Below are 23,565 nucleotides of genomic sequence, written 5' to 3' on the forward strand. Positions count from 1 at the left end.
AAAAAAAAAAAAAAAGATGGAGACTGGCTCAGACAGTAGAGCATGCAACCCTTGATCTCAGGGTTTTAAGTTTGAGCCCCACACTGGGTGAAGATATTACCTAAAAATAAAATCTTTAAGGGGCACCTGGGTGGCTCAATAGGTTTCAGCTCGAGTCATGGTCTCAGGGTCATGAGATCAAGCCCTGCGTAGGGCTCCGTGCTCAGTGGAAGTCTGCTTGGGATTCTCTCCCTCTGCCCCTACCCCCACCTCTCTAAAATAAATAAATAAATCTTTTTTAAAAATAAAAATGAAATCTTTTTTTTAAATGTTAATTTTAGGGGCACCTGGGTGGCTCAGTCAGTTAAGCGTCTGCCTTCAGCTCAGATCATGATCCCAGGATCCTGGGATCGAGCCCCACATCGGGCTCCCTGCTCCACGGGAAGCCTGCTTCTCCCGCTCCTTCAGTCCCTGCCCCCAGCTCGTGCTCTTTCTCTCAAATAAATAAATAAAATCGTTTTTTAAAAATGTTAATTTTAAAAAAGGGCAGTGGCCTTAGCTGGGGCAAAAAAATCTGCTTTTGGTTTGGTTGGTTGGGGTCTGTTGTTGTTCAGTTTGTTTCTTCCTTTTTCTGCATGTGCAGAGTAGAGAGGCTAGCCGGTGGCTTCCTGTGTGGGGGGAAAGGATACTGGGAAGGTCAGTGAAAAACAGAAAATAAGAAATTCAAGAATTCAGGGCCCAGAGAGCTGAAAATGTGGTCCTTCAACATCACAAGCCAGCTAAGTGTCCAGTACAGTGTGTCCACTCCGTGTCTCAGTACTTCTTGGAATAAAAGTGCCTGTTATTGTCCTTAGATGGTGTTGAGGATTAATGACTTACCTACAGTAAATGCTTTGATAGCCAGCAAAGATATTCTGAGATAATAGTTTTACTCATCCATCTACTTTATAAGAATAAAATATTTTATCATCAGACCCTTGTATCTGCTGATCCCAGTTAAAGAAATACACAGGGAAAAAAGCCCAACTGTATCTAACCCCATATTCAGGCGGCTCTCATGCTTTGTACTTCAATCAAAGGACTAATGTAAGAGTGATGCTAAGCAGCCTGGTTTGCTGGGACACAATTAGGTCTCACGTCTGTGCTCACAGAGTGTATTTCTCAGTTCCCCTAAAATATGAACTGGACAGAACAACATTTAACATCAAGCAAACTAGTGTGGAATGACTCAGTTCAAATGATCATCAGTAAAAATATCAAATGATAGCAGTTGATAGAGACTAAGAGGGAGATTAGGAAAAGGACAGTATGTACAGCAAAATAATGAATTGCACCAGACCAAAACAATCACTGTGTGCAGGGGGTGAACTAATGCTAAACAGACACCAAGCCTGGGTGCAAGGGCCACTGTCCTACAGTCCATGAAATTGGTATGTTGCTTATTCTACCTTCTCCATTGACTTGTTCACCAGCTTTCTTTAAGGTGTTTTCTCCCCCTAGGAAGCCATTTTTTAAAATTCTGGATGTTGGGGCGCCTGGGTGGCTCAGTCTGTTAAGCGTCTGCCTTCGGCTCAGGTCATGATCCCAGGGTCCTGGGATCGAGTCCCACATCGGGCTCCCTGCTCCACGGGAAGCCTGCTTCTCCTTCTCCCTCTGCTGCTCCCCCTGGCTTATGCGCTCTCTCTCTCTCTCTCAAATAGATAAAATCTTTAAAATAAATAAAGTAAGTAATTTAATTTAATTCTGGACCTTGTTTAATAATAAAAAATTGTGCCTACATGCCAGTAAACATTAAATAGACAATAGAAAAATAAATAGAAAAATATCAATTGACTCATGTGAGCCATGGATCAGCTGAATAACTATTCAAAATTGACTAGTTGTTTTTATTCTGGATCAACATGAGTGAATTTTTTACTTGTCTGGGTGATCTTTGACATGCTTTTGGATAACATTCAATTAGGACAGACTGCCTTCTCAACAGGCCCAGAAGGTGTTAAATTACACACTGTTTCCCACCTGACTGGGGAAAGTGTAACCAAACGGGCATAGTAGGAAGCTTCCCTGGTTGTTTGTAGCCAACTGGACTCACCCCAAGGACACCTCACTGAGCCCAGGAACCCAGAAACAATCAGTAGACAAATAGACTCACGTGAAGGTAACTGGCAGTCCCAACAAGCCCTCACAGAAGCAATCAATGTCAAACAATCAACTCACCAAAAATGTGTTCCTATTAACTCTTTTTTCTAAAGGTTTTATTTATCTATTTGCAAGAGAGAGAGAGAGAGAGAGAGAGAGAGAGAGCACGAGCAGGGGGAGGGGCAGAGGGAGAAGCAGGCTCCCCACTGAGTGCTGAGTCTGATGTGGGGGCTCGACCCAGGGCTTCACCCAGGGCTCGGGGTTTGTGGCAGGGCTCGACATCAGGACTCTGAGATAATGACCAGAGCCCAAGTCATATTTTCTCTATAATATATAAAGGTTGGGGTGCCTGGGTGGCTCAGTCAGTTAAGTGTCTGACTTGATTTCAGCTCAGGTCATGATCTCAGGATTGTGAGACCAAACCCCACTTTGGGCTCCATGCTGGGCATATAGCCTGCTTAAGATTCTCTCTCTCCCAGGACGCCTGGGTGTATCAGTTGGTTAAGCATCTGCCTTCGGCTCAGGTCATGATCCCAGGGTCCTGGGATCGAGCCCCACGTCGGGCTCCTTGCTCAGCGGGGAGCCTGCTTCTCCCTCTGCCTGCCTCTGTCTCTCTCTCTGACAAATAAATAAATAAAATCTTAAAAAAAAAAATAGATTCTCTCTCTCCCTCTACCCCACCCCTCCTAAATATATATAAATATGCATATTTATATATAATATGTTTAATAATATATATAAATATATATAATTTTTATATACTGAAATATATATATAAAGGTCAATGTAAGAACAAAGTAAGTGTATAACACAGTAATTATAGTGATTATTTTTATATTTAGTTTTTTAATAGCATGAAGAAAGAGAACACAATGGTTTAAAAAGTCTCTCTGCACCAATCCAATGACTCTTTCACCAGAATTTGTAACAAGAATAAATTTAAAATAATTTACAGCTTTCTTTAATTAATCAGGCTCTTTTTTATGGAATTTATAAGCCTTGAGAAGAGAATAGGCCAATATGAACTAAAAAGATGGAGGAGATGAATTTGCATTGGTTCAAAATTCAGCAGTATTATATGAGCAACTTGAGAAGCACAGTTGTCAGAATGTATAAAACATAAATGCTAATGAGGAGTGTATACATTGACTCAAACAGCCAAGGAGAGACTGACAATTGTAGTCATCAGCTCTTCTGGCGCTGACCCACTGAATTCCCCTTCACAGGATTTGTGGACACTGAGTTATATCTAGATTCTACCAGCTTCTTGGTCTTCTCCGTCCTATTGCCTATTGACTTTTTTTTTTAAGATTTATTTATTTATTTTGACAGAGAAAGAGAGAGAGAGCACAAGCAGGGGGAGGGGCAGAGGGAGGAGCAGACTCCCCACTGATGCGGGGCTCAATCCCAGGACCCCGGGATCATGACCTGAGCCGAAGGCAGACACTTAATGACTGAGCCACCCAGGCGCCCCTGCCTATTGACTTTTTAAGCTGCTACGTGAGTCTCATCCTTGGGCAGCCTGAGCTTCATGAATTCACTACATCCCAGAGCGGAACCTACCGTTTTCACCGAGTCACTCAAAGCTTCCCACTGCTGGAATGGCATCGACATCTGGCTCCTGCGCCAGTGGTCATAGCGAGCACGACTCTCTGTATTAGTCAGAATATCCTTTGCCTTCTGCAGTTTCTGGAAAGTCTCCACTGGAAAACAAATCAAAAGATGAGCACTCCTCTCTTGAAGGAGTTATTTTAAACTCCCAAGCAAAGTGATCTCACTGGAATAGGTCTGTTATTTACTGGCTATGTGACCTTGGGCCAGTTCACCTCTTCAAGCTTTCATTTCCTCATGTGTAGGGTGAATCACAAGGACAAGTGAGATCATGGATGTAAAGGGCCTGGCTCACCGTTTATCCACTCTCTTCACTGAGCTCCAGTGATGTGCCAAGTGTTCACAGGTGTGAACAGGAGACATGAACTATTTAGTGGGATTGACATTTACAAACATCAGAAAAATTACAGTTTTGTCTACTAGGAAGAAAACTACCTTTTCTAGTGGTAGTTGTGAGGAAGGGTAGTGATCAGGCTAGAGGAACAGTGTAAATGAAGACTCTAAGGCAGGAAGGAGCATAGTTATTTAGAGAAAGTAGAAAATGCCCATGTGACACAGGGCTGGGAAAGAACAATGAGGAAATGAGGAATGGGGCTGTAGAGTAGACAAGGGCCCAGTCATCCAGGACCTTAGAGGCCTAAGGATTCTGGTCTGTTTTTGTTGTAAGAACAATAAGAAGTTATTGGGAGGGTTTAAGCACAGGAAGTAACATGGTAGGTGGTTGATAAATGGTAGCTTGGTCGCTGATCTATTTGACCAGATGGCATACAATAGAAACCATCCATGTCCCTTTTGTAAACACTTCCAATGTCTCTTCTGCTCTTCAATGAAGCTCAAACTTTCTATAGAACAATACACAAAAATCAATTGTGTTTCTATACAGTATCAATGAGCAATCTGAAAATGAAATCAGGGAAGGAATTCCATTTACAATAGCATCAAAAAGAATAAAATACTTAGAAAAAAATGTTAACGAAAGAAGTGCAAGACTTATATATTGAAAACTATAAAACACTGTTGAAAGAAATTAAATATCTAAATGAATAGATATCCATGTTCAAGGATCAGAAGACCTAGCATTTCTAAGATGGTAATTCTCCAAACTGCTCTATAGATTTAATGTAATCTCTGTCAAAATCCCAGGTGCCTTTTTTTGTGAAAAGTTGATCCTAAAAATCCATATGTACAGGCAAGGGTCTCAGAATAGTCAAAACAATCTTGAAAAACAAAAACAAAGTTGGAAGAACTCACACTTCCCAACTTAAAACTTTCTACAAAGCTACAGTAATGAAAACAGTGTAGTACTAGCATTAGAGTAAACATAAATAAATGGGATAGTATGAGTCCAAAATAAACCCTCAAATTTACAGTCAATTGGTTTTCTTTCTGTTTTTTTTAAGATTTTTTTTTTAAGATTTTATTTATTTATTTGAGAGAGAGCACAAGAGGGGGGAGGGTCAGAGGGAGAAGCAGACTCCCTGCTGAGCAGGGAGCCTGATGTGGCACTCGATCCCAGGACTCCAGGATCATGACCTGAGCCGAAGGCAGTCGCCCAACCAACTGAGCCACCCAGGCGCCCAAGATTTTATTTTTAAGTAATCTCTACACCCAATGTGGGGCTCAAACTCACAACCCTGGCAGTAAGAGTTGCATGCTCCACCGACTGAGCCAGCCAGGCGCCCAAAGTCAATTGGTTCTCTACAAAAGTACCAAGACCATTCGACTGGGGAAAAAATCATCTTTTGGGGGCACCTGGGTGGTTCAGTCAGTTGAGTGTCTGACCAGGCATTCATATGGCTTACTTCCTCCAGATGTCATCTCAGATCCTGTCTTGTAGAGGGGGTCTTCCCTGACTATGCTATATAAAATGACTGCCCACCAGCCCCACACCTTTATCTCCCTTGCCCTACTTTACTTTTCATTATAGTACTTGCCCCCAGCCATTACGTAGTTTTTTATGATCTGTCTCCTCTACCACAATACAAACTCTGTGGAAACAGAGACTTTATCTGTTTTGTTCTCTGCTGTATCCTTTGCACTGAAACAGCATAGCCCATGCTCAAAAGGTATTTGTTCAATGAACCAATAAGTGAATGCTTCCTATTTTGAGTGTGAGAAAGATAATATATAGAGCTATTCCCTGAGCTCCAACCACCAAAGAAATGACACGTATCATTAAAACATTTTGTGAATTAGGAATATTTTAATACCATCAGTGGGAAAACTAATTTAAATTGCCCTGATAGTGTTTAAAAATACCTCATGGGAGGTGCCTGGGTGGCTCAGTCCGTTAAACTTCCGACTCTTGATTTCTACTCAGGTCATGATCACAGGGTCGTGAGGTCTAGCCCCGTGCCAGGCTCCACACTCAGCACAAGTTTCTTTGAGATTCTCTCTCTCCCTCTCCCTTTGCCCCTCCCCCCGCTCACATGGACTCTCTCTCTCTTTCTATAAATAAATAAATAAATAAATAAATAAATAAATAAATAAATAAAATCTTTTTTTAAAAAACCCATGGGAAGTAATCCAGAGTCTCTCAAACAGGTGTTGAGGCAAATGTACAGTCAATACTGACAGTATTGAAAATACTGAAATACTTCTGTACCCCAGGTGGTAACGAATCGCTATTCCTGAGCCCCCATCCTCCAAACACCACCACTTTTAAGTGTTCCCCCAACAACAAGATACTCCCTGCCACAGCAGGGTCCCTCCAAGACAGTACCTAACAGGCCATTAACTATTTAATATCACCGCTGGAGGTAGCCATTAGTGAGTTAAAGGGAAGACCCTAAAGATGAGGCTATTGAAAACTACAGGAAAATAAACAAACTAATAAAAAGCATCTTGCCATAGCAGCTCGCTCCAGAGTAATCCTTCTACCACTGATGACAATTTAAATATCCCACTGTACAAATAAGATGTCACTTTTTCCAAGGCAAATAAAAAGCTCTTTAAATTATTGCCACGGATGCACATGCCAGTTACTACTACAGCAGTGTTTGTAAAGATTTACATATTTATCTATGAGTCACCTTCTCTTTGCACATTACTGTTAGCCTGGTTTCGGAGTCTGCAGAATGGAAGAAGCCTGCCTGGGATTATTCTGATGTCAGTCCCTCGACAACAATTGATAAGCAGAAAGCTAAAGATACTTTATCTTGCCTGATAGCTGGGCTTTCCTTCTTCCATCCTCTCTACCACATTAAAAATGAGTTTGGGTTTATACCTGTCCTTTAATATGTCAGCTAATCAAATGAGTCACACAAGATAAACATTTACCAGTTCTGGGAAGAGAGATCTCATTTTACAAGCTTATATGAGCAAATGATGCCGGGACCTTTGAGAGACATTCTGTTTTAACTCCTAGATCTACTCTGAAAATACAGAGGTTCTTTTAAATTCATATTTCACAATTGAATTGGTATTATTATAGTCATCTTTCAAATGTAGACCACTTACAATTACTTGAAAAATAATAATAAAAACATGATGTCAGACCGTACTTTGAAAAAAATATGGAAGAAAATATACCACTGTTAATAGTGGTTCCCTGGCAGGGAGCGATAAGAGCAGACTTTCACTTTCAACATTATTTATTACTGTATGTTATTTTTATTCAAAGGGGAAAAAGCAATAAAGAGTTTTTAAAGTGAGAAAGCATGGAGACATGGAAAGATATCAGTTAGCAAGGACAAGGAGCTCTCCTTCAACTATCCAAATGTCTTTGCAGCCTACAAATCAATAACAAAAATACCATTTCACAGATCTTTAATTTAGTCTGAAATCCCTTTCTTCAGGGTCAGGGAGAAGTTAATAAAGCATTGGCCTGAAACAGTTACTGTCATGCACATACACAGGATTGGCATGAGCACCAGCCAGGAGTTTTGTGCTCAGTGACACAATTTCTACAGCACACCGGGTGTGGAAACTGCTAAAGATTCTCTCTCTGCCTCACCCCCAACCCACTCTCGTGCACAAATGCATGTGCACGCTCTTTCTAAAATTTAAAAAAAAAAAAATTTTTTTATCTTGGAATGCTGTATAAAAACAAGAAAAGAAAGTCCACTGAATCATAATTGCCAACATTCATTGAGCTATTCCTGCATGCAAGCTACCTCATTTGTCCTTCACATTAGATGCATGAAGCAATATACTACTGGTCTACCCATTTTTCCTATGAGAATGCTGAGGTTCAAGAGATTGCCCAAGGTCAACTAGCTCAGCAGTGGGATCAAGGAGCAATCCAGACAGACAAGACTGTGCTCCATATCTACTACTCCATCATGCTAGCAAATTAGTAATTTCAGTGGAAATAGTTGAGACTACACTTAATGAACCAAAAAGGTATATATACAAGTTTAATTTCTCCTACAGGCAGTTGCTCTATAAGCTTTCACCTTGATGAAATATGTTTCAAAATCTGCCTAATGTAGTTTGGATTTCTGCCAAACTAAATTCAGCATCTGGGTGAATTTTTGTTTAATATTTTTTTTTTAAGATTTATTTATTTATTAGAGAGAGAGTGCACACACGCGTGGGAGCAGGGGTAGGTGCAGAGAGAAAGGGAGAGGGAGAGAATCTCAAGCGGACTCCCTGCTGTGCGCAGAGCCCAGTGTGGGGCTTAATCTCTTAACCCTGTGATCATGACCTGAGCTGAATCCAAGAGTTGGATGCTTAACTGACTGAGCCACCCAGGCGCTCTGTTTAATATTTTAAAATATTTTTATCAGTACCCTTAATCCTTCTCCAAGTGTATAAAGAACCACTTACATTTTCAGAAAGTCGTATCAATCCAAATTGAGTAAATGGATGCTTGAACAGATTTGAAAACAATTTCTACCCACAGGTTGACTCATCTATCAACTGCAAGCCTGACAGGGGAAGATATTGATGTCTGTGTACCTTTCATTTTAAACAATACTTACATTTAAATGTTTCTCTGAACAAGAAGCCTCGAGGTAGCCCATATGTGAAAACTCCCATCACTATGGCAACCAGAAATGGCAATGATTGCACAGTGATTCATTGTGTATCCCAAATAGAAATTGTTTGCCAGAGACAGAGAAACAACTCAAAGCCATGCTTTATTGGGAAAGAACCCAGTTAAAGAATAACCTGGGGTGGTAGTTGTTTTTAAGTGTTTATCAAATTTTTATACTTTTATGTTAGGACATCTATTTTTTAAGATTTATTTATTTATCTGAGAGGGAGAGAGTGCGAGCTGGGGGGAGAGGAGGACTGAAGGAGAGAGAGAATCCTCAAGCAAACTCCCCACCTGAGCTCAGAGCCCCATGTGGACTCAATCCCAGGACTCCGAGATCATGACCTGAGCCGAAATCAAGAGTTGGCCACTCAACCAACTGAGCCACCCAGGCGCCCCAGGACATCTATCTTAATAGTAACTCCAGTTCAAAGAGGTAATTAATATGTCTCCTAAAGAAATGTTCATGAATTTATTCATTCAGTCACTCAATAAATGATTTGCACAAAGTTAAGTGTCCTCCATGGTAGGTGCTATGTGAGGTGTGGGGCATATTACTGCGAACAAGATAGCAGGAAGCCTGCCTCACTGAGCTTTCAGTATGACTGACAAGCAAACAGGCAACAAGGAGATGGTGTGATACAGTCTTCTGCCCGATGTATAGGGTGCTCTGAGTAGGTGGGGCACAGGTGACTTCCCAGAGGAAGCGATGGCTAAGCTGAAACCTGACATAGGAGTGACCTAACCAATCAGAGCAAAGCAGAGATGTGTGTCGGCCTCAGAGGGAGCCAGACAGAGAGGCAGCAGGCATAAAGGTTTGAAGTGTAGGGGCACCTGAGTGGTTCAGTCGGTTGGTTAAGCATCCAACTCTTGATTTCAGCTCAGGTCATGATCTCAGGGTCGTGGGATCAAGCCCTGCACCAGGCTCTGCACTGGGCATGGAGCCTGCTTAAGATTCTTTCTCTCCCTCTGCCCCTCCCCCCACCCCCACCCCCTCCCCCACTCTCTCTCTCTTAAAAAAAAAAAAAAGGTCCGAGCTCTGAAGAGTAGAAAACAGGGTATATTAAGGAACAAAGGTAGTCCTGTGAGGCAGAAACATGGAGTAGTGGGCATGGTGGTGGAGAGAAGATGAAAATGGAGAGATGGGGAGGGGCAGGGAGCACATGAAGGGGCTTGTACCTAAAGGCCCAGCAATGACAAAGAATGAACTGTCGCTACATGTACAAAATGGGCAAATATCACAGACAAGGTAAAGCAAAAGAAGCCACACACAAAGGAGGACTGTATGATTCCATTTATGTGAAATTCAAAGCCACACAAAACTAATTAGTGATAATAGAGATCTTAGGAACCTTAGGGCAGGGGCGCCTGGGTGGCTCAGTCGTTAAGTGTCTGCCTCCGGCTCAGGTCATGGTCCCAGGGTCCTGGGATCGAGCCCCATATTGGGCTCCCTGCTCAGCGGGAAGCCTGCTTCTCCCTCTCCCACTCCCCCTGCTTGTGTTCCTGCTCTCACTATCTCTCTCTGTCAAATAAAATCTTTAAAAAAAAAAAAAAAAGGAACCTTAGGGCAGAAGAGAAGGAGTCACAACAGAGACAGAAAGATCAGCCCACGAGGTTGGAGGAAAAGTATGAGTGTTTATCTTGGTATCTAAGAGAAAAGAGTGTTTCAAGGACGCATGGTCAACAGTGTCAATTTCTGATGCAAACACAGGGAAGATAAGAACTAAAGAGTAACCCTTGGATTTGGCAGCCAGGAAGTCCTTGGTGGCTATTCCAAGAGTCATTTCAAGAAAGGTGAGGAGGAAGTCAGACTGGGATAAACTGAAAATTGGTGAAGAAAAGTAGAGATAGCAACTGTGAACTTCTTTTTCAGGAAGTTTGGCTCTAAAAGGAAAGAAAGAAGAGGAGCAGGAGGGAGACAGATCAAGGAAGGATAATTGGTTTATATTTTTTCAAGCTGAAATACACATAAGCATTTATGTCAAAATTTATGATAATGGAATTTAAATTATGATAAAGAAAAACAAAAGTATGAATATATTATCATATGTTCTACAGAGACATATTCAGTTCCCCAGAATGAAGAAAATACAGCAAGGTTCTCATCAAGGCAATCACCTGTTACAAACATACTTAAGACATGTTAACACTCAAGAGCTAGTGAAATAAAGCATAAAATGTACAAATTTTAAACCAGGAAGCAGCACATTACAGCTAAAGAAAAATGGAAGTTCAATACTATTGGAGAAAAGACCCTACACAGTTCCTTCCTCCCCTTCTGCCATCCAATGGTGCAAAAACATTCTTGGGCATTGAATGAAAGAATAAGTGTGAGCATAACATACAAAAGGAAATTTAGTTATTATTCAATAGCTTTTTAGTTCTAGATGCTATTCATTTTCGTGGGAAACAGGCATTATTAAATACTTACCAGCTTTGGAGTTCTCAGGATGCTTGTCAGGGTGACATTCCAAGGCTCTGACTTTAAATTCTGCCATGATTTGTTCAACCTAAAATAAAAATCAATGTTTAAAATAAGGAATCCAACTTAAATGGCATAAAGGAAGAAGCTGGGCATCATTCCTTCTCAAAACAGCCGTATTCAACCCAACTTTTTCTTTTGATCCTTATATTTGTATTTTGACTTTTTTTTTTTTTTAAGATTTTATTTATTTGACAGAGACATAGCAAAAGAGGGAACACAAGCAGGGGGAGTGGGAGAGGGAGAAGCAGGCTTCCCAAGGAGCAGGGAGCCCGACACGGGGCTCGATCCCAGGACCCTGGGATCATGACCTGAGCCGAAGGCAGATGCTTAACTAATGACTGAGCCACCCAGGTGCCCCTTGACTTTTTACTCTAAGAAATAATTTCCTCTAGGGATGCCTGAGTGGCTCAGATGGTTGGGCGTCTGCCTTCAGCTCAGGTCATGATCCTGGGGTCCTGGGATCCAGCCCTGCAATGGACTCCCTGCTCAGCGGGGAGCTTGCTTCTGCCTCTCCCCCTGCTCATGCTCTCTCTCTCTCTGTATCTCTCTGTCTCAAATGAATAAATAAAATCTTGAAAGAAAGAAAAGAAAGAAAGAAAGAAAGAAAGAAAGAAAGAAAGAAAGAAAGAAAGAAAGAAAGAAAAGAAAGAAAGAAAGAAAAAGAATTTCCTCTATAATAAAACTCAGAAAGCATCCAATAAAAACTTCTATCCAAATAGTAGTCTGTGATGACAACTGAACTGCATTTAGATGATGGCCCAACACACCTGTGAGCCTAATATATATTTAAATGTCAAAAATAGTCAGATAGGTTTATCCTAAGAATACATAAATTTAGATGTGTTCACTCATCTGAGTTCATTTTTTTCATCATCTGAGTTCTTTAAAAGATGCTTAGCCATCATTCATTATTCAAGGATGAGTGTCTAGTTTATAAATTATCCATTATAAAGTTCCCTCTTTCTGCCTTTGCCCCCTCTTTTTTCTTTAAGAATTTAAAAAAAAAAAAAGAATTTCACAATTTTTAAAAAAGGACAGAATTCAAACCTGTTAATTTTGTTACCAATTAACAGTGTGGCTAGAGACTCTGGGAAAAGAGAAACTTCTCCCAAACTAACATGAGGCTTGAGAGGCATTTTGATTTGATTTGCTTTCACTCAGCCCTCTAATCCTTGTTATCATGAATCATCAAGACTTGTCTTTGTTAATTGTAATTCCAATGACAGCAGCGGGAGACAACAGTGGTTCTGTGGCTCAGCAATCTGATTGCTTCATTTTATTTATTTATTTATTTTTAGATTTTTATTTATTTATTTGAGAGAGAGAGCACACGCACAAGAGAACAGGAGAGGTGGAGAGGGGCAGAGGGAGAGGGAGAAGCAGACCCCCCACCAAGCAGGGAGCCCAATACAGGGATAGGTGAGGGGCTTGGTGAGGGGCTCATGAGGGACTCGATGCAGGGCTCCATGAGGGGCTGGATGCGGGGCTTGATATGGGCTCTATCCCAGGACCCCGTGATCATGACCCCAGTGGAAGACAGATGCTTAACTGACTGGGCCCCCGGGCGCCCCTGATTGCTTTGTTTTAAATCCCAGTTCTGCCCTGAGACTTTAGGCAAGTTATGTAACTTCATGTGCCTTGGTTTCCTCATCTTTACATTGCATGCTGGATAGAAATAGGGCCTTTAACACAAAGCCTAATCATAGTAAGACCTCAATAAAAATAGCTAACACCAAAGGTCGGTGGTTAAGTAACTTGTCTGAAATCATTTAGCTAGATACTAAAAAAGCTGAATTTTTTGTTAACTAAGCAGTTGGACTTCAAATCCAATAATCTTAACTACTGTTTTATATGGCCAAATTCTTCAGGCTTAGGGACCTATTATCAAGTTCCATATTTAATATCCACTAATTAATGAAAGCAAATTACCTCTTGTTTGAGAAATAAATTCTCAAGCAGCTCTGCTCAATATTGTAACAAGACTCATGGAAAAAACATAAATTTATCAACTCTGGGTCATTCTTAATCAATTCTTAATAAAAAAAAAATCCTTAATCAAAAAAAAAATTTCTTCACATTTATAACCCAGACTGTATTAGATAAGCATATGCATTAAGTGCCCAGACTAATAACTATTCTTTTCCGTATTAAGTATCTACTGAGAATCCCTTGGAATAACAGGAAGGGATAGACTTCCTGTTAAGAACTGTAATTAATTGTGTTTCCTCTTCCTGGGTGTTCCCTTTAACCATCAGTCACTATAAACTGCTTATATAACAAAGAAAATTGAGAATGAGACCTGCTTTTAAATTTTAAAATATTAAAAATTCTAAAGATTCTAATAGTAGTAAGCATTTTTTAATTAGGTTACTTATGATTATTCACAATCTCTCTTCAAAAAAGTTTATATCAGGGGCGCCTGGGTGGCTCAGTCTTTGGGTGTCTGCCTTCCACTCAGGTCATGGTCCCAGGGTCCTGGGATCGAGCCCTGCGTCGGGATCCCTGCTCCGCGGAAAGCCTGCTTCTCCCTCTCCCACTCCCCCTGCTTGTGTTCCCTCTCTCGCTGTGTCTCTCTCTGTCAAATAAATAAATAAAATCTTTTAAAAAGAAAAAGTTTATATCAATACAGAACAAAAAGTAAAAGCCCCTTTACTCCTCATCCCCCCAGGATAACAGGTTACACCTTTCAAGACACACACCTATACACATATTTATGTATATATATTGGAGGATTTTAATAAGATAAATAGATAAAATCATACTTATCTATCAAAGGTAGAAAATTTGGGGGGTTTTGCTGTAATTGTTTTATTTTTTCATTCCTATCCCATTAGAAAACATTCTAGTAAAAAAAGAAAAAAAAAACACACACATTCTAGTATTAGCCCATGGAAGCAAATGTATCAAAATGGTTAATTCTCAATAGTGCTAATGTATGTGATTGTTAGTTTTTTCTTTATATTTTCTTTACTTTGCCAATTTTCTATTTTAAAAAATTAAGAATACTCCATATCTGTCTTTCATTACTGTTTATAGTTTTAGTATCACAAAATTTGTCACAAGCCACCTACGTAGGACTGGTTCTGGGTAAACTAACTAGTAAAGTGGGTTAGTTTGTTTTGAGAATATTCTATTTATCTCCTGGCATCTCCATCCCATGCGCCCGTGCCAAGTGCAGCCCATGGACAAATGAGGCCCTCCATGTCAAGGTCCACTGATTCCTGCCTTCCTGATCCAGTGTTCAATGGTCTGGAAAACTGCCTATTACGCTGGCCAATAAATATACAAACAAATGTTCAGCTTTACTCAAAATCAAATAAATCAAAACATCCAAGGCATGATAATGACCAGTGTCACTGAAGGTGCAAAAAAATGAACATTTTCATGCTCTCCCAGTGAGGATGCAAATTTCCCAGAAATATATATGTACATATATACCAAAGAGTGATAGAATTAGATATACATGTATATATACATATATATATATGAAAAGCCTATAATTTTTTCACTCTTTGATACAACAGTTCTAATTCTAGGAATTTGTATAAGAAGACAGTCAGAGGTGGGAAAATTATTTAGTTATAAGAAGGTTCATTGAATAAAATGTTATAAATTTTAAACAAAAACTTATGTGTCCAACAATAAGATATTAAAGTTAATTGAAATACTGCTATAGGCTGAGATATTTTGCAGTCATTAAAAAAATAATCTTGTAGTAGAAGACTTTCAATAATCTGAGAAAAATTATGTAACATATTTCTATGAGGAAATGTAAACTACAAAGCATTATATGCAGCATAAAACCACAATATTTTACCTTAAAAAGGATTATGTAATATATATGTGTATATAGATGATAACAATAATAATAATAGTTAAGATTTTTTTTTTTAAGATTTTATTTATTTGACAGAGAGTGAGAGCAAGAAAGAGCACAAGCAGGGGCAGCTGCAGGCAGAGGGAGAAGCAGACTCCCCACCAAGCCGGGAGCCCCAGGCGGGGCTCGATCCCAGGACCCTGGGATCATGACCTGAGCCGAAGGCAAACGCTTAACCAACTGAGCCACCCAGGCGCCCCATAGCTAAGATTTATTGAGACTTACTATATGCCAGGCACTGTTCTAAGCACTGTGCATATAACATCTCATTTAATTCCCACAACAACTCTGTGAGGTACTGTAATTTTTCCCATTTTATAGATTAGGAAACCAAGAAATAGAAAAGTTAAGTGATTGCCCCAAGACCACACATCTAGTGGCAGAGCCAGTATTTGAATGAAGGTAGTCTGACCCTAAATACATATGGAAACGCACTTACAAATATTTACACATGGGGCGCCTACGTGTCTCGGTCAGTTAAGCATCCAACTCTTGATTTCAGCTCAAGTCCTGATCTCAGGGTGCTGGGATTGAGCCCCACGTCGGGCTCCCTGCTCAGCAGGGAGTCTACTTCTCTCTCCTTCTCCCTCTGCTCCTCCCCCCCACTCATGTGCGGGCTCTCTCTAATTAATAAATAAATCTTTAAAAAATATATTTACATATATGTGCATGTACCTACATAACACATCAATAGGGGCGCCTGGGTGGCTCAGTCAGTTAAGCATCTGACTCTTGGTTTCTGCTCAGGTCATGATCTTGGGGTCTTGAGATCAATCAAGCCTCACCTCGGGGTCCATGCTCAGCATGGAGTCTGCTTGAGTTTCTCTCTCTCTCTCTCCCTCTCCCTCTGCCCCTTCCCCTTTTTCTCTCCCTAAAATAAATAAATAAGATCTTTAAAAAAAAAAACCATAAATACAGCATATGTGCACACACCCATATGTCACACTCCAAGATGTTAAGCATTAGGTTAACATTTTTCTCCACTGTGTCTTCATACTCCACATTTCCTTATTGAAAATATATTAGTTTTAGAAATTAAGTTTTAAAACTTAAAAACTTATCTTTTCCATAGCCTATTAGCACAATATTCTGATCTGTTCAGGAAATACTTGAGTGTGCAATAGGCACTAATTTGATTCCCACTTGGATGGATCTTCTCCAAATTTCCCTGGCCACACAAACACCCTCTGTCTCTCCCTCCATGTGTCTGAATTTTGACCTAGTAAGATCATTTCAAGCCTCATCTCTTCTCTGAAATCTTTTCAGATATTCTTCCTTTAATTCCTGTTGCATTTATAAATAGTACCACATAGCACAGCACTTACTTTTTCTCAAATTGTTTCCTTTGCATTAGCTTTGGCTCCTGAGCTGGATGCCAGGTTTCTTATACACTTGCACTATTTCTCACCTTTTGGTTTGGTTTGGTTTGGTTTTACCCCCATCACTTCCAGTACTGGCCGGATGCCCAGTGTTGAATAAATACTTGACTATTGACTGACAGATGTTCTTTAAATAACACGATTATAGCATAATAGGAGCCTTCTGGAAATTGTGATTTATTCATTAAAAGAATGAATTGATTCTAGGGGCGCCTGGGTGGCTCAGTCGTTAAGCGTCTGCCTTCGGCTCGGGTCATGATCCCAGGGTCCTGGGATCGAGCCCCGCATCGGGCTCCCTGCTCTGCGGGAAGCCTGCTTCTGCGTCTCCCACTCCCCCTGCTTGTGTTCCCTCTCTCGCTGTCTCTCTTGCTGTCAAATAAATAAATAAAATCTTAAAAAAAAAGAATGAACTGATTCTAGTGATGGAAACTGATATGCTATAGAAAAGACTCATTTCAATAAGCGAATTAATTAGTATCCAGTGGTAACTATTTGAGTTGAGTATCTATGAGGATTCATTGTTTCTATTCTACTTTTATATATGGTTGAAATTTTTCATAATAAAAACATTTTAAGAGAAAAAACTCAGTATCCATCACTTCAATTCATTTAGTGTGAAACTGGATTTTCCCCCTAAAACTCCAAATATTAACAATATCCCTGAAATAAATCCCATGGGATGATCCTACATTATTCTAATGGAATGATAATTAAAACATGAGCCAGAGAAACAATTTGAGCCACAAAATATATAATGGCAGTATTGTGTTATAATCCATAAAATGCAATAACTATTAATCCATAGTGACGAAAATAGTTGAATAAATAAATAAATATGGGAGAAAGGATAACTTTTCTTTACGGAAGAATTCTGAGAAATAAATATAAAATGAATGAGGAAAATAGAAAGCCACCATTAGGCAAACACTATAGTAGTAATTGTTATAAGCAAGATCCACCAAAGGATGCTAAAATCAGTGGGTAAAAGTCTGAGGAGACACACTACAGTCTCCAAGAATCTTCACCAAAAATATTTGTTAATTACAAAAAGGAAACTAGTAACTCTACAATGCAAAAACCCGGCAGAAGAAACCTGACAGACACCACCTTAACTATGTGTTCAGGTCAGTAAGACATATCAGCATCGTGTAGCCCTAAGGTGATACACTGAAAAAGGTACAATATCACTTCGGCAGTGTTCTTTCCAAAAACACATAACCTCAGTCTAATCAAGAGAAAATCTGAAACAAACCAAAATTGAGGGACATCCTACAAAATAACTGACCATTACTTTTCAAAGTGTCCACATCATGAAAGACAAGGAAGGTATGAGAAATTGTCACTGTGGAGTAAACTAAGGGAACAAGACGACTAAGTGTAATAAAAAATTCTGGCTTGGATCTTAGAAGAGAAAAAAGACATTAGTAGAAAAACTGATGAAATGACAATGAGACCTATCCTTCAGATCAGAGGTTGACTAGCTCTGGCCCAAAGGCCAAATCCGGCCTGTCACCTATTTTTTTAAATAAAGTTTTATTGGAAGATAGCCATCGTCATTCATTTCACATATTATCTATGGCTACTTTCCTGAACTGGCAGAGCTGAGTAGCTGTGACAGAGATCGTAAGTCCTGCAAAATCTAAAATGTTTGCTAGCTCAAAAAAAAAGGGGGGGGGGTTTCAATGGCTCAGTCAGTTGGGTATCATTCTCTTGATCTCTACTCAAGTCTTGATCTTGGGGTCATGAGTTCAAGCCATGCTGGGCATGGAGCCTACTTTTTAAAAAATATAAAATAAAATAAAATAAAATAAAATAAAATAAAATAAAATAAAAAAGTAAAATGTTTGCTATCTCAGGGACAGCACCAGGGTGAGACAAGCAGGATACCTAGGTTTAAGGAGGTACTCTTTCTCTCTCTCTCTCTTGGGTTTCTGCACTTGCACAACCCTGAGAGTTAGTGCCTCCTTAAATTTTGTGTCCTGGGACACCTGGGTGGCTCAGTCTTTTAAGTGTCTGCCTTCAGCTCAGGTCATGATCCCAGGGTCCTGGGATTGAGTCCCACATCAGACTTCCTACTCAACAAGGAGCCTGCTTCTCCCTCTCCCTCTGCCTGTCACTCCCCCTGCTTCTGCTCTCTCTCTCTCTGACAAGTAAATAAATAAAATCTTAAAAAAAAAAAACTTAAAAAAGAACTTAAAAAAAAATTTGTGTGTGTCCTAAGTGCCCTGCTTACCTCACTCTAGTCCTGACTCTGTCTAGCTGGTCTTTTACAAAAAAAAAAAAAAAAATGCTTGCTGGCCCCTGGTTAATACTTTTATACCAATATTAATTTTCTGATAATTATTGTACAATTTTACTGTGCACGATAACTGTAATATGATGCTAACATTACGGGAAGCTGGATGCAGTGTATATAGGAACTCTGTATTATTTTTACAACTTTTCTGTAAGCTAAAAATTATTCAAATAGGTGGAGCACAGAGGATTTTTAGAGCAGTGAAACTACTCTGTATGATAAATGTCATTATACATTTGTCCAAACCTACAGAATGTACAAACCCAAGAGTGAACCGTAATAAGAACTATGGACTTTGAGTGATAGTGATGTGTCAATGTAGGTTCATCATTATAACAAGTGAACCATTCTAGTGGAGATATTGATAACGGAGATGCTATGCCTGAGCAGAGGGAAGGAAGTATAGGGGAAAGTTCTATACCTTCTGCTCAATTTTGCTATGAACCTAAAACTGCTCTTATAAAGTCTATTAAAAAATCTTTTCTGGGGGGGCTCAGTTAAGTGCCTTTGGCTCAGATAGTGATCTTGAGGTCCTGGGATGGAGCACATTGTCAGGCTCCCTGCTCACTGGGGAGTCTGCTTCTCCCCCTCCCTCTACTCTTCCCCCACCCCCCTTGTGTTCTCTCCCTCTCTCTCTCTCAAATAAAGAAATAAAATCTTTAGGGCATGCCTGTGTGGCTTGGTCGGTTAAGCGTCTGCCTTCTGCTCAGGTGGTGATCCCAGGGTCCTGGGATCGAGTCCTGCATCAGGCTCCTTGCTCGGCAGGAAGCCTGCTTCTCCCTCTCCCTCTGCCTGCCACTCCCCCTGCTTGTGCTCTCTCTCTCTCTGACAAATAAATAAATAAAATCTTAAAAAAAAAGAAAAGAAAGAAAGAAAGAAAGAAAATCTTTAAAAAAGAAAAAATCATTTTGGAGGGCACCCGGCTGGTTCAGTCAGTGGAGCATGGAACTCTTCCACACTGTGTGTAGATATTACTTAAAAATAAAATCTTTTCTAGAAAAGATCATTTTGGAGCGCCTGAGTGGCTCAGATGGTTAAGTGTCTGCCTTCGGTTCAGGTCATGATCCCAGGGTCCTGGGATCAAGCCCCACATCGGGCTCCTAGCTCAGCGGGGAGCCTGCTTCTCCCTCTCCCTCTGTTTCTCTCCCTGCTCATGCTCTCTCTCTCTCTCTGTATCTCTGTGTCTCAGATGAATACATAAAAATCTTTTAAAATAAATAAATAAATATAAATAAATTTAAAAAGATCATTTTGGGTCACCTGACTGGCTCAGTTGGTAGAGCATATGACTCTTGATCTTGGGGTTGTAAATTCAAGCCCCAAGTTGGGCATAGAACTTACTCAAAAAAAAAAAAAGGAAAAAATTTTTCAAAAATAAAACATTAAAAAAAATAATGTCAATTATGGAGTAATCTAAATTTACAAAGTTCCAAGTGTACAGTATTAGTGTGAGGCCAAAACAATGTCCATGCCCACGGCCACACCCACAATGTGCCAGGCACTGTTCTAAGCACTTTATTTATCACGTCTCGTTTAATCCCCACAATAACTCTATGAGGTGGGTACTATCATTACCCCTATTTGCAGATTAGGAAACAAAGGAATAGAAAAGTTAAACCATTTCCTAAGGTCACATAGCTAGTAAATGGCAAGATTTAAACCCAGGTGGTCTGAAGTCAATAAGAAAGAGAACTAGAAACAAAAAATAAGTGTCTCCATTTATCAAGTTTATGCTCAATTTTCAAGTCTGTGAAATCTTGAAATCAGGATTGAAATGGTGACCAAATATCAAAAATTCAAGTAAGATATACACCAGAGAGGATGTCTTATATCATGAGTGTGTGGTGTATGCATTAATAAGGACTTTAGAAGATTTCATAACATGTGTCTTTTGTGTAAAATCTGATTCAAGGCAAAAAAGCTAACTAACTTGGAATCAACCTTCAGTAAATGTTTTTGAAATGAGGGTATGCTGTTTTCTACTCAACAGTGTGGAAACCCTTCCAGGGTTTATATATGTCATTTCATTAATTTTCAACAGAAGCTTTAAATTGTAAGAACTATATACTAAAGCAAAAGAATTATATGTGTGTGTGCGTCAACACAGTTGTTATAAATAGAATCAAAATATGAAGTTGCTTTGAAATTATAAATGCTAAATTGCTTTCGAGTATGAACAGTTCTGGTCAACTTTTTAAAACATCAAATCAAGGAATATTTGAAGTAAAAGAAATCCATCCAATACAAATCAAGTAAAGGAAATGTCACACTAAATACTCAAAAAATGGAATTAAAATATTTTTAGGGGCGCCTGGCTGCCTCAGTCGGTAGAGCATGTTCTCTTGATCTTGGGGTTGTGAGTTCAAGCCCCACACTGGGTGTGGAGATTACTTATAAATAAAAAAATAAAATCTTTTTTAAATGGGAAATATATATATGAAAAGAGGGGAAAGATACATATAAAAAGAATTGACAAAATTGTGACAGATCATTTCATTTTAAATAAATGATTGTAATCTAAACATGCTATGTCATTGACAGAATCAGTAAAGAAAGAATGGCCAAGACAATGCTTTTAATATATGCCACAATATAGGTAAGTATGACTATAACTGGTAACAAAACTGCTAGCTATAATGAAAGAGACTGTTATAAACATTATAAATAAACAATAGGATCATTTTTTTCAGTCTATTCAAAACTTCTCCTCCTTCTTTGTAGACTGAGGAAACAATAACATAACTATAAAAGACTGACTAAAAGGGTCTAGGGATTTATTTATGGGGATATAATGACCTTTACTTTATAACTTAGAATAACAATATTTTTTTAAATTCAAATTGTGAAGCTTATCAAGTTAAATTATGTTCCTTTGATTTTAAAAAGCCCCTTCAAAAACTAGTTGGCAATAGTATAATTCATAACAGATGGTAAAAATGTCAATAAGCTTTCTCAATTGCTATAAAAGTAAATCACCACTAAAGTAAACAAGAGTAACATATTATCCTCAAGGAGAAATATACAACTGAAGGAGTATTGGAACCAGGTGCGTGCATGTGTGCGTGTGCTTAGCTACAAGATACTTAAGATAACTCCCTCAGTGTGATGACAATAGAGATTTTAATCCTTTATGTCCACCGTCACATTCTATTTTCCAAACAAAATTAAGCACATTTTGTTACTTAACTCCAGCCTTATGAAACAAAGATAAATAGAAAAATATTTTGCTTTAAAATATTTTAATATTAATAGGCATATTTTAGTAATAAAATTAAAACATTTTAATAATTATATAAGATATATTTAATAATATAATTGAAATATACTTCCTCTTCATCTCAACAGTATTTAAAACATTGAAAAACTAGGAATAAATGAAATATTTAACAATAAGGTAATAATCAATTGTGATACAACAATAAAACGAAATGCACAACATTAAAATATGTATGAAGAGTGTTTTTAATAGCATGGAGAAATCCTTGAGTGGGTAAAAAGCAGGAATCAACAAGTAAATATATATCTTCCCAAACATGTCTCCAAAAAATATAGGAAAAAGACTGAAGATTAATAAACCAAGCATTAATAGTGTTATCCTTGGAAAGTAGAATTATAAATGAGTTTTCCATAATTTAAAAAACTTTTACAACCTTCATCATTGTGTGACCCTTTAAAAACATTATTTCATTGTAGATCAAGTGAACAACTACAGAGTTTTTCACGCATTTTGTTTCAGAAGCCACCCTTTTAAGTCATTTCTCTCACATGATTTAAAACGTTAACATAAAAGGATGTTTCTTGGCTTATATGATTCAACCGCTCATATAAAAGTACATATTTTAATAAAACATTTTAAAAACACTAATTACTAGAAAATTACATTTATCTCAATTTTAGTATAAAATACCATAATAAAGATATAGCTTATGAATTCTGTGAAACACGGCCAAGAGCACTACAATAAAATTTCAAATACATATTTTTAGTATGTTTGAAATAAGAGTCTATGGCCATGTGCCAGAATACACATATTCAATCACAAACATCTATAAAATTGCAAAAGGACTCTACCCAAGTAAAGACCCAAGATTTAAATACTTAACTTTCTCTAAACCAAACGTGCTTTAAAAGAATATAAGATTAGGTTTCTGGGCAATGTGACTAAAAGTTCAAAGTTACCACCTTAAAAAAAAACTTGAAAAAGAAGAGCATTATCCACTGTCTTACCGAAGACAGTTCATCACACCCCAGCAGCATGTAGTAATCTTCAGTGTCTTCTGACCTGTAACTTAGTATTGCATCCATTTCAATTACTAAGTCAGCTTCTCTTCCCTCTGAAACAAGAGAGAGAATAAGCTGCAAATTAATCGGAAAAGCCTTTTTAGATCTGGTTTTCAGCAGCACGTTCCAAACAGCAATAACTTGATTTGAGGCTGACCACAGTCAATACGCCAGATGTCATCCTAGACCTTTGTAAACTCTACCTTTCATTGGCTGTTTGCAGAAGAGAAAAGAATAGGCCACGGGCCGAACTGTTGCAATGCTGCCTGGGATCTGTAGTTTGAGTTTATGTAAGTAATGCACTTGAACCATTCATTTTATGGGTTGACAAAGACTGACCATTTTTACGTACTCCCCAAATTAACCATTTCTCCATTTCCTGTATATTTTTAACTTTTTTCTTTTTTTTTAAGAGATAGAAGAAAATTTGAAGCAATATAATAAAACTCTTAGAATTTGTTAAATCTGAGTAGTGGGTGTTTTTCTGAGTGTTTAGAAAATTTCATAATTTTTAAAAATAGTTTAAGAGTAGAAGGA

General features: G+C 38.7%; 1 protein-coding gene across 1 annotated transcript in view; it reads right to left on the minus strand.

Moving 5' to 3' along the window:
• The window catches only part of DNAJC12 (DnaJ heat shock protein family (Hsp40) member C12), a 31,372-nt gene extending 8,150 nt beyond the window's left edge, over window positions 1-23,222 (minus strand). Inside the window, exons 1-3 of the mRNA XM_032423930.1 lie at window positions 22,975-23,222; window positions 11,142-11,220; window positions 3,682-3,821 (exon numbers count right to left, since the gene is read on the minus strand). Coding sequence (XP_032279821.1) covers window positions 3,682-3,821; window positions 11,142-11,220; window positions 22,975-23,052 — 297 coding nt within the window. The 5' untranslated portion in view covers window positions 23,053-23,222. The remainder of the gene's footprint in view (window positions 1-3,681; window positions 3,822-11,141; window positions 11,221-22,974) is intronic.
• Window positions 23,223-23,565: the final 343 nt, after the last annotated feature.

This window comes from Phoca vitulina, unplaced genomic scaffold, assembly GCF_004348235.1.
Source record: "Phoca vitulina isolate PV1807 unplaced genomic scaffold, GSC_HSeal_1.0 scaffold29, whole genome shotgun sequence".
Lineage (NCBI taxonomy): Eukaryota > Metazoa > Chordata > Mammalia > Carnivora > Phocidae > Phoca > Phoca vitulina.